At 40.7% G+C, this 16,150-nt stretch overlaps 1 protein-coding gene across 14 annotated transcripts in view; it reads right to left on the minus strand.

Annotated features, from left to right (window-relative positions):
- Nucleotides 1-16,150, minus strand: part of BBS9 (Bardet-Biedl syndrome 9) — a 439,570-nt gene that overhangs the window by 266,103 nt on the left and 157,317 nt on the right. Inside the window, exon 20 of one of the 14 annotated variants that reach the window (XM_073332923.1) lies at nt 14,642-15,174. The exons of the other annotated variants lie outside the window; for them this stretch is intronic. Coding sequence (XP_073189024.1) covers nt 15,097-15,174 — 78 coding nt within the window. The 3' untranslated portion in view covers nt 14,642-15,096. Of the gene's footprint in view, nt 1-14,641; nt 15,175-16,150 lie in introns of those variants that run through there. 14 annotated transcript variants of the gene reach the window in all.

A 16,150-nucleotide genomic window follows, 5' to 3' on the forward strand; every position in this document is an offset into this window, starting at 1 on the left:
GTAAACACTGCTAAACAAACATCTTATATAGCAGTGGTCCCCAAACTGTGGGGCGTACCCCCTAGGGGGACATAGAGGGGCCTGGGCCAATCCCCACACAGGGTGGGGAGGGAGCATCATCCAGCCCCACTCTGCTCCCTGCTCTGCTCCAGCCCGAGCCTCACCCTCAGCCGCAGTTCCGTTCCCAGCTCCGGCTCCACTCCCAACCCCAGCTCCGATGGCCCCACTCCCGGGAGGCAGACAGATTACATTACAGGTAAGCGGGGGCACGATATAAAACATTTGAGGACCACTGTTATATATTATACTCTTCTTCCTACTCTGAATCCCATGTCACATTACAAAATTTCTCTTATTCCACTGCTTACTCACATCTCTGAAGAGAGAAAAGTTCATTAAAACTCTTCTCATTTGAGTTACTCCCAGTGAACGCACAAACACTATATCACTACCCACAAGTCACAGTAACACAAGACTGGGTTTTTACTATAGCTAGTGGGTGGTGGGAAGAAAGCAACAAATCTGATTTAATTCTTTAATGAGATTACAAGTTTGGTTGTAAAGTAACTGCACAGATGTAATATACTTAGACTTTTGTAAGGCTTTTGTTTTAGGACTGCATGACATTCTGATTAAAAAATTAGCACTATATATCAATAAATTACACATTAAATGAAGTACAAACTGGTTAACAGACCTCAAAATGTAGTTTTCAATGGGGAATCATCATTGAATTTGAGGGTGTTTATAGTGGAGTTCTACAGCGATTGGTAGTAGGCCCAATGCTATTCAACATTTCCTTTAAAGAGCTGGAAATATAAAATCACTGCTAACAACATTTGTGGATGATACAATGATTGGCTGACTGATAAATAATTACGAGGACAGGGCAACCATACAGAGCGATCTGGATCTTTCAGTTGTGTTGGCCCGTTCAAACAAAATGTGTTTTCATATAGACAAATGTAAAGTTACGCATCGAGGAACAAGGAATGCAAGTCATACCTACAGAAGAGGGGACTGTGTCCTGGAAAGCAGTGACTCTGAGAAGGATTTAGGGATCATAGAGGACAAGCAATTCAACATGTTCTCCCAGTGTGATGCTGTGGCAAAAAGGGCTAATACAATCCCTTGGATGTATAAACCGGGTGGCTCTCTAGCTGCAACATTAAAGGTGGGTCTCAAAGTCCTAGCAATAGTTTCTCCTGTTTTCCATACTGGGGTTCCCCTTTAGTTACTGCACAGAACCCCCTTGTGTTCTGGTTCCAGTGGACTGTTCCCTTTTTAATCTTATTTTTAGTTTATTATTTTCTCTTTATTTTTATTTTATCATTTACTCCTCTTATCGATTCTCAGGGTTGCTGGCTAATGCTACCTGTTGCTTTAAATGTCGGCAAAAGCAATCAATTAGAAGCAGACATTTTTATTCCTGCTGACCAGGAGCAGTTGGAGGGGTTTGGGAGGAGGCAGCCAATATGGTAGTTTGTTATGGCGTATCCTACAAGCTTCTATGTTATACTGGCCAGATTCTAAATAGTTTGCCCCTGTAGCCTATAGGCATAGGTATTTGCTAGGTATGGCACAGGTATAAGTTAAGGAAGTAGTGTAATGTGCCTACACGGCCCATAATGACAATAAAGTTAGGTAAACAAGGCATAAAGTGCAAGAAGTCTTTGCATAATCAGGAGTGATCTAAATCATAAGTTATCACAAGACAGAATGTTGTAAGGACTAAACTGCTGACAGGTAACCACAAGGTGCTAGTTTATATCTGCTTGGGATATTTCAAGTTAGGAACATCAGCAGATGTCTGATCACAAAGTACCATGGTAACTAACTGGCATATATTGTAATAAGCTTGAAGTAAATGAATTAGTAACCTATGGGAGAAGGGCATCCTATCATTAGTAGGGTAAGGAAATACATACAAGGAAAAGCGGTGAAACCCCAACTGAGTATGTATTGGGCATAGTTGTATCCTAGCCTGTGTGCCCTGGGAGATGTAATTCTTGGGAGAAGCCAGGATGATGACCACTGGTGGTGATGAGGATGACTACTAACACTCTGGGTCCTTTTGCCAGGGATGGCATGAGTATATGGACTGGAGTGTTTGTGACTTTATTAATTGTGTTAATTCAACTATTGCAAATTCAAAAGGCTTTTCTTAAGTGTGAGTATTGCAACCATGTACGTTATGGGTTCCCAGCTGAACAGTAATTCTAATAATACTGGGCCTGATACTGGGACCAGAATCTAAAACTCAGAGTGTTAATTGTGAATTCGTAAATGATCAACATAACTAATGCATAAGAAATTGATCAGGTAACACCCCTGACAGTGGTTCCTATTCATATGAAATACTTTCAGAAGTAATTGCTTATATGAAAGTCACATGCTACACAACACATTATAAAATTATGCTTTTTTTCCACTCTTCTGCTGGATCTCATTAGAGATGAAGCAGTAAAAATATCAACTAAATTGGTGGTTTATTGATTATTGAACCATTTTGTTGGATCATCTTTCCTCTTTGTGCAAATAATTTTATAACATGGCTCATTCTGCATTGTTTTTATTAGGATTTTGAGACATTATTTCAAAATCCGTAGTTATAATTAGCTTTCTGAAATTACACGTATACATGCTGAAGTTTATCAGGATCAAGTATCCTGCATTCTTAAAACACTCAATAACTCAATACCTCTTAACTAATAACTAAACAACCAATTAAATACAAAAAATACCTAAGATAACATTAAGGTTGCAAATCAACAAAATGTGGGGGGGGAGGTAAGACTTTTGCAGCAAATTAATTTACCCATACACCCTGTATTAAAATGTCTATTTAAAGAGTATAACAAGTAAGCAAACATTTGATATCCACAATATTGAAAAACTAGAATGGCTATAAGTATCTAAATTTTTGCATCTTAATTCTTTCACTTAAATACATTTAAATTTGCAACCTCTGTGTTTCATTAACAAAAGTTGTTTTGTTTTTTTTTAACCAAGAAACTTGTATGCAGAAAAACACAAATGGAAAATGAAAAAGGGGTAAAGTGATGTAGAGACCATCTGGATTCATTCCCCCAAAGCATCTAAAAATAAACTGAGTAACATTTTGATGAGACATTCAGTACATCTCGAGAATACCTCAAGGGAAGACTTTTCAGTCTCCCTACCCCCTCTCTCCAGGAGGCCAATGTACTGGAACAAGAGAACACTCATAACAGATTCTGGTTCAGCTGAAGCAATGTCAGGCTTTATTCTGAGAATATAATGCAGCACTAGAGGCTGAGGAACCAGCCAGCTGCTGTGTTGAGCAGACGCTGACTGGCACAAGCTGAGTTTTTATATGGCTGAGGTGGGCAGACTATACTAATTCAATTACATTCCCTGCTCACGCTGCAAAAGTTCCTTACAGCCAGGGAGAATGCACAAATGTTCCATCGCCAAGCCTCTCTTGGAGGCAGGGTACAGGCATTCCTTTTTCCCAAGAGGGAATGGACACAGACACCCCTCTTTCTCTCTCTGAAACCTATTTTATCCCTCCATGGGATCTTTTCAATCTCTCTCTACAGTCTATTTCTCGTCCACCACAAGATCTCTCCCCAGCTCTCTCTAATCCTCTCCCTTCCCAATCACATTAAATCTCGTGGAGTGTTTGGATCAGATTTGCCTTGTCCCTGATTGCAGGAGCATAGCCAGATTTTGATTAATCTCCAGTGTGAGGCCAATAAAACAGTGGCTTTTAATACGGGTACCAGGAATGACCATACATACAAGCAAATAGCAAAGAAGCTGGCAGCGCTGGGAATTTACCAGACTGGTGACCAGCTCAGGGAGAGGATTAAGTGGCTAAACACCAAGTACAGGAAAACAAGAGTCCAGAACCACACCTGGGGCAACTTGCTGACATCATGCCTGTTTTATGCGTTTGACAGGGTGTTGGTACTGCACCACGCACAGAGCCAACAGCAGTGACCCAGCTAGCCGGAATTGCAACCTGCTGGCCCCAGAATCCAGCATGGGAACTGATGGCAGCCAGCAGCAGGCAATGAATGAGCCCAGCGAAGTGACACTGCTGCTGACACTGGTCCCAGAAGAGACTTTGCTGAAGGAACAACCACAATACATCCTGGGGCCGTACTTGGAGGAGCCTTCTGATGCCCAAGGATCAGCCTGCTAAGGAACCTGCACCAGAAATGGCAGAAACTGCCCCAGAGCCTAGTAAATTTTGGACTCCATTTTCATGTATATCATTAATATAGGAATGAGAGAGATTTCTGTTCAATGAATCAACGCAAAAAAGTTATTACAAGCCCCAGCTAGCAGCATGTATCTGCTAATGGCAGGTTGTATACCAGCATGCTGACCTCCCTTCATTCCCCGCCCCCACCCACACCATCACGTGGAATTCAAAATGGCAATTGGCAAATGCAAACTGTAAAAAAATGCCTTGAAAAGTGAATTTTCAATAGAAAAGCACACATATTTGCAAGCCCATTCCTGTTTGTTAAAATAATAAACTTACATTGCCATCCTTGTGAGTACACGGCTCTCTCAATGGTGTAATCACTCAACCGTGTAACGAGCAGCCTGAAAACACTGAACTAGAAAGGAGAGAGTGTAGAAATGTGTCCTCTTACAAATCTAGTCCGTTTGAGTTAAATGTAGTCCATGCAGTTCATAGGTGATTAAATAATTTGTCCCAAATACGACTGGGGTTTTAAAATTTGTCCATCTGTATACATCTTGAACGAGATTTCAATCTGCCAAACACACATTCAACAACCATTCTGCACCTGTTGAGAGTGTAAACAAACCTCCTTTTGCCAGGGCCTTTGATATCAGGGTACAGTTTCAGAAGCCAAGGCACTAGTGGGTAGGCAGGGTCCCCCAGAATAACCGTGGGAACAGTATCTCCACCTATAACAATGACATTTGGTGGGAAGAGTGTCCCAGTCTGTCCATGAATGTAAACTCCTGACTGGTGAAAAACCCTGGCATCATCAACTTTTCCACTTCTGCCCAGGTTGATGTTCATAAATCAGCCTCTGTGGTGCACGAGGACCTGCATAACAATGGAGTAATACCCTTTGCAGCTTATGTACTCATGTGCTCCTTGAGGAGGGCAAACTATGGGCACATGAGTCCCACCAGTGGCTCCAGTGCAATTTGGAAACCCCATTGTCTCAAAGCAAGCAATAACTTCAGGAATATCTGTTATGCCCGCCACTTTGGCATAAACCACACACCTGATTGCCTCAGAAACCTCCGCCACCACTTTATCCACAGTCAATTGTTGGTTGACCACAGACCTACAGCAGTCAGGAGCAGCCAGCTTCCAGGTGGTTATACCAACCTGCTTCTGAACCAGCAAGGCTGCCCTCATGCATGTGTCTTTATGCTGGAGGGCCGGGGCAAGATGCTCATAGAGCTCCAAAAATATAACTTTTTTCATGTGAAAGATCTGGTCCCACTGCTGGGCATGACAGGTATTCAAAAATGATGTGGTCCCACCAGTCTGTGCTTCTGTCCTGTTCCAGAAGTGACAGCCTACATAGGGGGCACCAGTAGCTACAGTGAGTGTCATGATCAGCAGCATCCAGTTTGAGTCTGCCATGTCTGCATCCTCGTCCTCCTCCTCCTGCTCCATCATTAGCTCTGTCAGGTGCCATGGGAGAGGCAGAAAATTCCAGAGAAATGTCCACCAGCATCTCACAGCAGCTCTGGCCATTTCCAGAAATGGGAGTGAAAGCACAAGTGAGAGAAGTTCTTCAAATGGTGCCTCCTCCGTGTTGCTGCCTCCGGTTGCTGAGTGCACACAAAACAAAATGATGGCTTGGCAGGCTGTTTAACGTGTTGATGGACTGTTCAAACTTCCTATAACTTACAGGAAGGACAGTCAAGCTGTTCCACGCTGCACCATGAACAAAGGGCTAGAGCGGACACATTTTGGGAAGATGCTAGGAAGTATGGGATACAGTTGGACGGACTCTGGTCTGCATAATGGAGTGTGGATGCCGGAGCCCCAGTCCGGTTTAAAAAATTCTCAACCTAGGGTTGGCAATCAGTGTAAATACTCAAGACTTGGGTTCTCAAATCCAGGATACACTGACCAAGCCTGAACAGCTACACTGGAATTTTATAGCCCCATAGCCAAGCCCCACGACCCTGAGTCAGCTGACATGGGCCAGCCACGGGTGTTTTTTTTACAGGGTACATGTATCCCTAAAGAGTGAGATCTTTTGGGGCATATGCTCCCTACTTCTCCCAGGCAGCTCTCTAGATCTGAATCAGCCTGTTCCTGCCTCCCGAGATGAAATCCCAGGAAGCACAGTCTCAAGGCTGCCAACCATCTGTCCTTCCATGACCTGTGCATCTTAAAACTTGGTAGAGATTTTTAGTGCACATGCCAGGAAGAGATTGTTTCACTGTTTATACAGCTGTTTGGAGAAGAGAAACAAATTTTGTAATTTTTTTTAAACTTTCAAACAAATTTCTTAAGCTATCCACTTACAACTTTTTTTTCAGACTAATCTTGTTAACAAGAGATTTTACTGATTTGTGGGTTGGATTTTCAGAGATGTGGATGCTTAGCACTCCTGAAAATACACCACTCTGGAGTTAAATCCAAAGCACATTGAAGTCAATGGGAAGACCACCACTGACTTCAGTGGGCATTGGGTCAGGTCCGTTGTGCACTAAAGAAGGATACAGTACTAATTTTTAACTTCTGGCAATGTGATTGGAAGAGAAGATACTCAGTGCAATCAAATGTAAATGATTATTCAAATTGAAGAAGTTCTAATTTCTTCATTTCGGCATTAAGCAGACCTACAGTATTGTTGTAAGCACTCTATGTGCTTGGCTTTACTGTATATCTTAATCATGCAGTCAGCTCCAGGGACCTACATAATTTAAGTGATCATAATTATACTGTAAGGATTATATGGATGGACCAAAACGTCAGACTGCTTTTACCAGAATGCTGCTTTCAGTTCTGTTTTCTTATTTTTGTAATGTGATGCTTTTACTTACTTGTCTGTTCTGATGATGAGAGCTATTGGGGAGATGGAGATACGGAATAATGACCAAAAACGAACCCAGGTTTGAGGCACAGTCTGCCTTTCACAGTTTAGTTTATTACACCACACTTCATTTCTGATTCTCACTGCACTAAAGGGGGGGGGGGGAGGAAGAGAAGTCTGGGTACTACCAAAAAGGTGCTGCTGCTCTCTCTGTCTTGTCACTAAATGTGAAATGGGTTCTGAACCACAGCGTAAGTTTCTCTACAAAGCTCTTCACAAAAGATTACCTCTGTAGCATAATATTGGCATTGCTAATGGGATGAAACTAAGACAGTATGAATAATACATTACATGCACCAATCAATGTTACAGTGTAATGGACTGATGGAAAATATCCTTCAGGAAAACAGAGGAAGAAGTTCTGAACACAAATATTGTATGTTAATTCATTTATTTTCTTTCCTGGATGAAAACAAGAAGGAACTCTTGAAATGCTGACAAAAGAATGTAAAAGCAATATAAATGTTACTTTATCCTTTCCAAATTATTCATCTACAAATCATCCAGGGTAGTATTTATTATTGCTCTGAAGCTTGGGTTAGCTTCTGCCCTCTCTATATTTTATTCCTAGCGTTTTTTTAAAGAATCTAAGCTTTCCTAGCTTTTTAAAACTGTTTCTAATCATTCTGGTTCTGAAAATCCCCTTTCAAGACCAATGGCAGCTGGTGCCATACATTACTGGAGGAGCTGCAGGTAGCAAGCTGCCCCTCACCTCCTAACACCCCCTGCAAGTTACACACTCTCAAAGTGAAAAAGTGGGACACTGTGTTCAGTGGAAGGGTGGCCCCACAAGAACATGTTCCAGGGAGAAATGGGGGAAGTTGCTTGGCAGTCTTCCCATGTCAGACCGAAAAGCTTACACTACAGGGCAGTTTGGGGACCCAGTATTTATCCCCTGGTGCTCCAAGTTTGCTGTTCTCTCCTAGTTCTAACCTCCCCACTTCCAATTTAGCGCTTACCCTCCTATTTCCCCCTTCTATCTCACTCTCATTCTCAATTGACTCTATTCTCCACTATATTCAATCCTGCACACTCAATCCATCCCCATTCAGCCTCGGAAGCTCCTTGCCCCGCACTTCCCTCTTACACAACACACCAGAAACATACACACTCAGGCTGAGAACGCTTCCTCTTCCTACTTAACAGCTCGACAGCTAAACCACACAGACAGTTCCAAACTCTCTCCCTTCCAACAACCCCAGGCTCAGAACAGCCAACGCCAAAACCCCCATCTTCCAGACTCAGGCCATGTCTATACATGCAGCGGCACAGCTGTATTGGATGAAGATGTTCCATGCCAATGGGAGAGAGCTCTGTCGTCAGCATAATAAAATCACCTCTGCAAACAGCAGAAACTCTCCCGCCGACATAGTGCTGTGCACATGAGCGCTTGTGTCAGCGTACCTTATGTCGCTCAGGGAGATGGTTTATTCACACCCCTAAGCGATATAAGTTATGCCAACATTGGCTGTAGCATAGACATAACCTCAGAAAACTCATCCTCAGGCTCAGAACTCCTTCCCCTCCTACCTGACACCCATTATCACCAAGCTCAGAACTACTCAGTTCAGCACACATATGCTACAGTGCCTGGAGAAGCAAAAGCAGAGGCTGCAAGGAGCCCTGTGGTCTAAACAGTCCAATAGAAGACTATATTTGCTGCTCTGTGCCTCCTCCCCATTGCTAGTTGCAGCCCATGTGCTACAATGGCTCAAAGGGCTGAAGATTGGAAGGAGCATGTGGTCTCTCCCATCATTTAAAAAAACTAAACTAAATTAAAAAAGGCCTTGACCCCACCTTCTCACTCAAATTATCACCCCATCTCCCTGCCCCACTTCATCTCTACACTCAGTGAGTGTACCGTCTACAACTGCGGTCTTCAATTTTGTCCTCTTGTTACATTCTAGAAAATGCCCCCACACCCCCCAAATCTGGCTTCCACCCATACACTCCACTGAAATTACTCTCACTAAAGTCTTTAATGACCTCTTCCTGGCCAAATTTCAGAGCTAGTACTCCCTCTTCACCTTCCTTGGCCCTGGCGGCCTTTGACAATGTCAGCCATAATCGTCTTCTCAAAATCCTGTCATCCCTAGGCTTTTGTGAATCCACCCTCCTTTGGTTCTCTTTCAGAGCACTCCATCAGCTTCTTTCAGCTCATCCACCTGCAATGTTTTGGTTTTTAGATTGTAAGCTATTGGGGCCAACCTGGTTGTGACTACAAGTCACTACTGCAAAATAAATGCTAAAATAATGGAAAATGTTGGGATATCTTAATTATAGGCATTGCTACCTGTGCCATCTATAATAATAGCAGCAACAGCCTCATACTCCACTTCAGTGGTGCTAATGTAAATAGTGCTCTGTATCTTTTTCCTCTGCCACCTGCAGTCCTTGCGCTGCCCCAATCCCAGTCCTAGGGCAGGATGGAGTAGCCTGGGCCGCTCTAACTTGTGTCAGCTGGCTAGAGTCCCCAAAGTTCCACTGCGGGCTATGGTCCCCAAGAAAGCAAAGTACATTCACTCCCCTCATCCATGCCCCAGAATCTGCTCCCAAAGGGGTTGATTGAGGCCCTTTGTTCTTTTTGAAATAACATAGGTAGTCCTGAAGCTGGAAAGGGTGTATACCACTGACCTTTAGCACTTGTCATGTATCCACATTCCCCAGATCACTCATCTTCCAAAGTGTGGCATTTGAGGAAATGATTCATAGCTTTTGGCCTCTAGGCAAAGTGGCTAGTTGATTGATATAATGTGCCTCAAGGGATATATAGACCTGTCTCGGTCACATAACTGTCAGTTCCTTTTCAACCAAGACCTAAATTATTGAGTAGTTCAACTCTCTAAGGGAGGGCTGGGTGACCGTAGATCCATAATATTTTCAAAGAATCCTTTTTGCAGGTAAACAACTCCTTAAGACCAAAATCCTAGAGGGAAGTCTCTATAGACATAATCAGCATAGAATAATAACTGCCGATAATGAAAAAAATCTGTGTAGAAAGAGATTTTTTTCATGACTTCTAAAAAATGAACTAATTTAGAGCACCACCCACTTAGATTTGGGGCCAGATCCTCAGGAGGTGTGAATCAATATAATCTCAATGGACTTCAGTGGAGCTACTCTGATTTACACTAGCTGAGCATGAGGTCCTGTATGTCTCAAAGTAACATTATCACAGGATCATAGAAATGTAGGGCTGGAAGGAGCCTCAAGAAGTCATCAAGTCCGATCCCCTGAGATATGCAGGACCCAAGTAAACCTACATCTTTCTTGAGAGGCGTTTGCCCAACTTGTTCTTAAAAACCTCCGGTGATGGAGATGCCACAAACTCTCTTGGAAGCCTGTTCCACAACTTAACTATCCTTATAGTTAGACAGTTTTTCCTAATATCTAACATAAATCTCTGCTGCAGATTAAGCCCATTACTCTTGTTCTACCTCCAGTGAACATGCAGGACAATTGATCACCATCCTCTTTATAACAGCCCTTAACATAGTTAAAGATTTATCAGGTGCCCACCTCAGTCTTCTTTTCTCAAGACTAAACATGCCCAGTTTTTCTAACCTTTCCTCATAGGCAGGTTTTCTAAATCTTATATATCATTTTTGCTGCTCTCCTCTGGACTCTCTCCAATTTGTCCACATCTTTCCTAAAGCGTGGTGCCCAAAATTCAGCACAGTACTCCAGCCGAGACCTTACCAGTGCCAAATATAGCAGAACAATTATCTTCCATGTCTTACATATGACACTCCAGTTAATACACCCCAGAATTTTAGCCTTTTTCACAGCTGCATCTCATAGTTGACTCATATTCAATTTATGATCCACTATAACTACTGATCCTTTTCAGCAGTACTACCTCCTGGTTAGTTATTTCCTATTTTGTTGTTGTGTATTTGATTTTTCCTTCCTAAACGAAGTACTTTGCCCTTGTCCTGATTGAATGTCAACTTGCTGAATTCAGATCAATTCTCTAACTTGTCAAGATTGTTTTGAATTCTAATCCTGTCCTCCAAAGTATTTGCACTCCCTTCCATCTTAGTATCATCTGCTAATTTTATAAGCTTACTCTCTACTCCATTATTCAAGTCATGAATTAAAATATTGAATAGTACTGGACCCAGGACTGACCCCTGCCAAACCCCACTAGACAAGCCCCCCTAGTTTGACAGTAAACCATTGATAATTACTTTCGAGTATGACCTTTCAACCAGTTCTGCATCCACCTTACAGCAATTTCATCTAGATCACATTTCCCTAGTTTGCTTATGAGAATATCACGTAAGACTGTGTCAAAAGCAAGATATATTACATGTACTGTTTTCACCCATGTATTAGGGCAGTAACCCTGTCAAAGAAGGAAATTAGATTGGTTTGGCATGATTTTTTCTTGACCAATCCATGCTGGCTATTTCTTATAACCCTAATATCCTCCACCCAGGTCCTCTTTGTTTCCCCTTTTGAAAGACAGTTACTATGTTTGCCCTTCTCCAGTCTTCTGAGACTTCACCCATCCTCCAGGAGTTCTCAAAGATCATTGCTAACGTTTCCGAGATTGCTTCAGCTAGTTCCTTAAGAACTCTTGGATGAATTTCATCAGGCCCTGCCAACTTGAATACAACTTATTTAAATATTTTTAACCTGTTCTTTTCTTATTTTGGCTTGCATTCCTTCCCCCCTTGTTGTTAATACTGTGTTGAGTATCTGGTTACCATTACCTTTTTTGTGAAGACTGAAGCAAAATTGGTATTAAACGCCTCAGCCTTCTTGATGTCATCAGCTATTTGCTCTCCTTCCCTGCTAAGCAGAGGTCCTATACTTTCCTTCCTTACTGAGAATATCCCACAACCCCATGAGTCACAGTTCTTTCTTTCGAAGACAGAACATACAACAGTGGCAGTTTTCCATAAAGGGCATCTTTATAATGCCATACACCATGTCAACGAACATAGCAACAGTATCAAGGAACACAGCAAAAATAGCAACTGTCTAATTTTAAAATTATTTTATAACAAAAAGTAATAATTTTGCAAAAATACTGTGTTGCAAGTTTATATATTTAGGGTGAACAGATGTCCCAATTTTATAGGGACAGTCCTGATTTTGGGGTCTTTTTCTTATATAGGCTCCTATATAGTCTCCTGTCCCAATTTTTCACATTTGCTGTCTGGTCACCCTATTTATATAGAACTTTTTATGATTATTTTGTAGGGTTGCTTGCATGCCTAGATTAAAAGAAAGACAATTTATGTAACTGTTTAAACACTTATTAAGCATTCTTAGCAGCATTTGAAGCCCAAAGCCCTTGCTTAGACGTGAAATACAGACAAGAATGAAAGTCCTCAAACAGAAGCTACCTTATAAAGTTGGGTTTCAGAGTAGCAGCCGTGTTAGTCTGTATTCGCAAAAAGAAAAAGAGTACTTGTGGCACGTTAGAGACTAAAATTTATTTGAGCGTAAGCTTTCGTGTGCTACAGCATCTGATGAAGTGAGCTGTAGCTCACGAAAGCTTACGCTCAAATAAATTGGTTAGTCTCTAAGGTGCCACAAGTACTCCTTTTCTTATAAAGTTGGTTGTGAACGGTTTCCCCCTATTTAGCCAAAACACATGGTCAGGATTAAAGCTAATGTGTTGCTAAAAGTAGCAATCATTTGTGGTTTTTGGAAAAGAGGGGTAATTAAAAGGGACACTAATTATTAACATTTTGCACAACTATCATCAAAAACCAAAATACAGGAAGCACTTCTGACTGATTTAATTACAAAGTTGAAGCTAATATCGGGTTCACAGAAAGCCTCAAAGGTTTCAAGTGAGCCAAATTTTTATTTTATTTCACATTTTAAGCAAGTGAAATTCAAGGCTTTGCATAGTTTTGATAAAGAAAGAAAGAATGCAAATGAAATTAGGTGGTTTCAGGCAAGTTTTGCTTTGGATTTTGAGGTTTGTTCAAATTCAAACTGAATATTTGTTCACAGCTGGTAGCAAGGAACAGTACAACAGATCATTTGAGACAGGGATGGTGTTTTTAGCCTTTGTTCATACAGCACCTAGAATGCTTAGGTTCTGGGCCATGATTAAGGCTTCTAGGCGGTACAATAATGCAAATGAATAATACTAATAAAAACAGTAATAAAAGTACCTTTTAAAACAGTATCAAAGAATTAAAATTAAATGGAAAAAGAATACCACAGAGCACTCCATCCATTCTGTATACACCCACTACATTGCTAGGGAAAATGTCCATATTTCTGCTGGAGTTATACCCATGAACTAGGCCCAACAGATGTACACACAAGATTATATTATATAATATTGCATATTATTGTAATTATAATATTATTTAAACTTTGGGTTTTTAGAGAGAGAGAGAGAAACCCCAAAGTTTAAGTATTTAATTTTCTTCAGGGCCACACTGTAGCTTTCCAGATTCTGTTTTCAACTAGATGTACAATGTATTCTATAAAACTTAGCAAGCAACTATCTTCTGCATATGAAAAATAATTGTCACAGCACACACATTTTCTCATTAGTGACTGAAAGATTCTTAAATGTTTTCCTCCCTTCTCCTTCTCTAAATCTGTAAAGTCTGGACAAAGCTGAGGTAGGAATAAGACATGATGATCTTAACACTTTTCTTTTGGCTCTGTCAAGTTTTAATTGGTGTGTGAAAGGTCAATAACTCATTCACTTCAGACTAGGGACAATAACTTAGATAAACAGCACATCAGCAACTACAGAACTTGAATCTGAAATCATCATGTTGTGCAATAGCTATCCTAAATATCTGCGTGTTCTTATCACTCTAACCTTCGTCCTCCTCCTTTCTCACCCTGTTGTTTTCTAGACACACTGATATGCATTGTGTTAAGTTTAGACTGTAAGCTCTTTGGAGAAGAGACTGTTTTGTTCTGTTTGTACACCACCAAGCACAATAGGACCATGAACCTAATTAGGGTCTTTAGGAGCTCTTGTAATATAAATAATAATATTAATTATGAACATTTGGCTAGATTTGAGTTATATAATTATCTTAATGGGTAGATTCATGGAAAGTAGAGTTGAAGCTGGACATTCCTTTGAGATTTTTTGCATACACATTATAATTTTCCATTTTGGACAAAAATATATATGTAATTTTCCTCAGCTGACCAAGTATCTTCAACACTTATTAAAATGCCTTTTAAGACCCAATTTGTTTTTTGAAAATGTTCTGAAAGCCATTGTTAGCTTTAATAAGATAAAGAAGACTATATTTCTATGCAATATCTTCTCGATTCAGGTATTTAATGCCCAACATCAAAGCCAGTTATGCACATATATCTTCAGTAACTTAAGATAAAGGAGGAAATAAAGTTCATATAAGAGGTGATTTTTGTCAGTAGAAATTTTGCCTGAGTTAGAACTAGCAGGTCAGGCTCAAACTATGCATTTCAGCCTACAACCCATTATTCTCACTACATATTATAAGTTACTTGGAACGAGGACTGCCATTCTCTCTCTCATATACATTTTTAAAAGTCAATACCCAATAAAAATTTAGAAATCATTAAATCATTAAATATTTATTTCTTGTAATATCTATCTATAATAGTGACCATCAAAATAACATTTACATAAAAGAACGAAATGCCCCTTCCTGTCTTAGCAGAGGAAGGAGTTGTTTGGTCAGACTGACAGTGGGATGACAATGCCTTGAAGTCCTAGTTAGAGGAAGTGCATATCTTCTTGCACCGGGACTTTCCTTCCTTCTCTCCTCCTTATGGCAAGAATGCACATGCACATCATGCATGAGTGGGGGATCAGGTTGGTGAGAGTGGAGTGGAGTCTTTAGCTCCCTTAGCCACCACTGGCCTCATCAGGGAGGAAAGGAAGATGACTGGTGATTAAGCATTTCCAGGCATGCAGCAGCCATTCTTGCTGCTTAAAGCTGGTCAGCCTGTCGGTGGTATAGTATTTATAGCTGGGTTTCCAGGTTTGTTGTACATCTGACCAGAACACTTTTTAGGACCAGAAAAAAATGTCCTTCCAGTCAAGCCTGGCAACAGGTTTATTTTCCTTTTTCACAGCATCCCTCGAAGTCTGGTAGGTGAGATAATAAAGATAAGAGATCATACAAGTGGGCTGAATTATCAATTTAGCAAGAGGTGATTGGCTAGCAGTCCCAACACTCACCCCTTTGGATGCCTGGTGTGAGGACATTTAACCCTGCACTACACAATGCATCATAAATTCTATGCAGTGGCATCAGAGTAGCTAAAATGAAAAAGAAGTAGCCCACAATTATGGAAGACAGTATTGTCTAATATATTGTGTGTGGGAAAAGAAAGCAGGAATTCCTGAATTTTAATCCCAAATCTACCACCAATTTGCCTCGTAGTCTATGATAAATTACCTCATGTGCATGTAATACAGGAATAATAATGCTTAGTTACCTAGAACACACAGGTGGTATTAGTATTTATCATTCCTGAATAGATCACTATAGATTTAACATGCTAAGTATTAGAAATTCATAACTCTTCAAATGAGTTTTTCTGCATTACTGTTTCTCCTGGCTCATTCTGGGTAAAAATTCTCTATGTGACTTTCAGCAAGCTATACAATAGAGAAAACCTAGTTAAACATCACTCTTCTGATAGAGGATCTCTGTACTTGTTTTGATATTTTATAAATTGTGAACTTCTTTTATTCCAATTCCTTCTTTCACAACACTGCAAGCACTTGAAAGGAAAGCAAGGTTATATTTTGCTATAATTGTCTTTTGCTGCACTCTGCTGGAACACTGCATTTTCCATGTGAAAATAGTGGTGCTCCATATATTGTTTTAATAAACAATGTAAAATTGCACAGTCAAAGAGAACAACGTAATTCATTGTCTCAATTCTCATGGGAAATTAGACTTATTTTCAGCATTTTACATTTTTCAAACAAGGGTGCCTAAAATTAGGCATCCAAATGTATATTTATGTATCCAAATAAGAGTGGCTCTGTTTTCAAAGGTATTGAGACCCCTGCAGGTGTTATCAGCTTCAATAGGGTTTGAGAGGGCTGAGCC

The sequence above is a fragment of the Lepidochelys kempii genome, chromosome 2, assembly GCF_965140265.1.
Source record: "Lepidochelys kempii isolate rLepKem1 chromosome 2, rLepKem1.hap2, whole genome shotgun sequence".
NCBI lineage: Eukaryota > Metazoa > Chordata > Testudines > Cheloniidae > Lepidochelys > Lepidochelys kempii.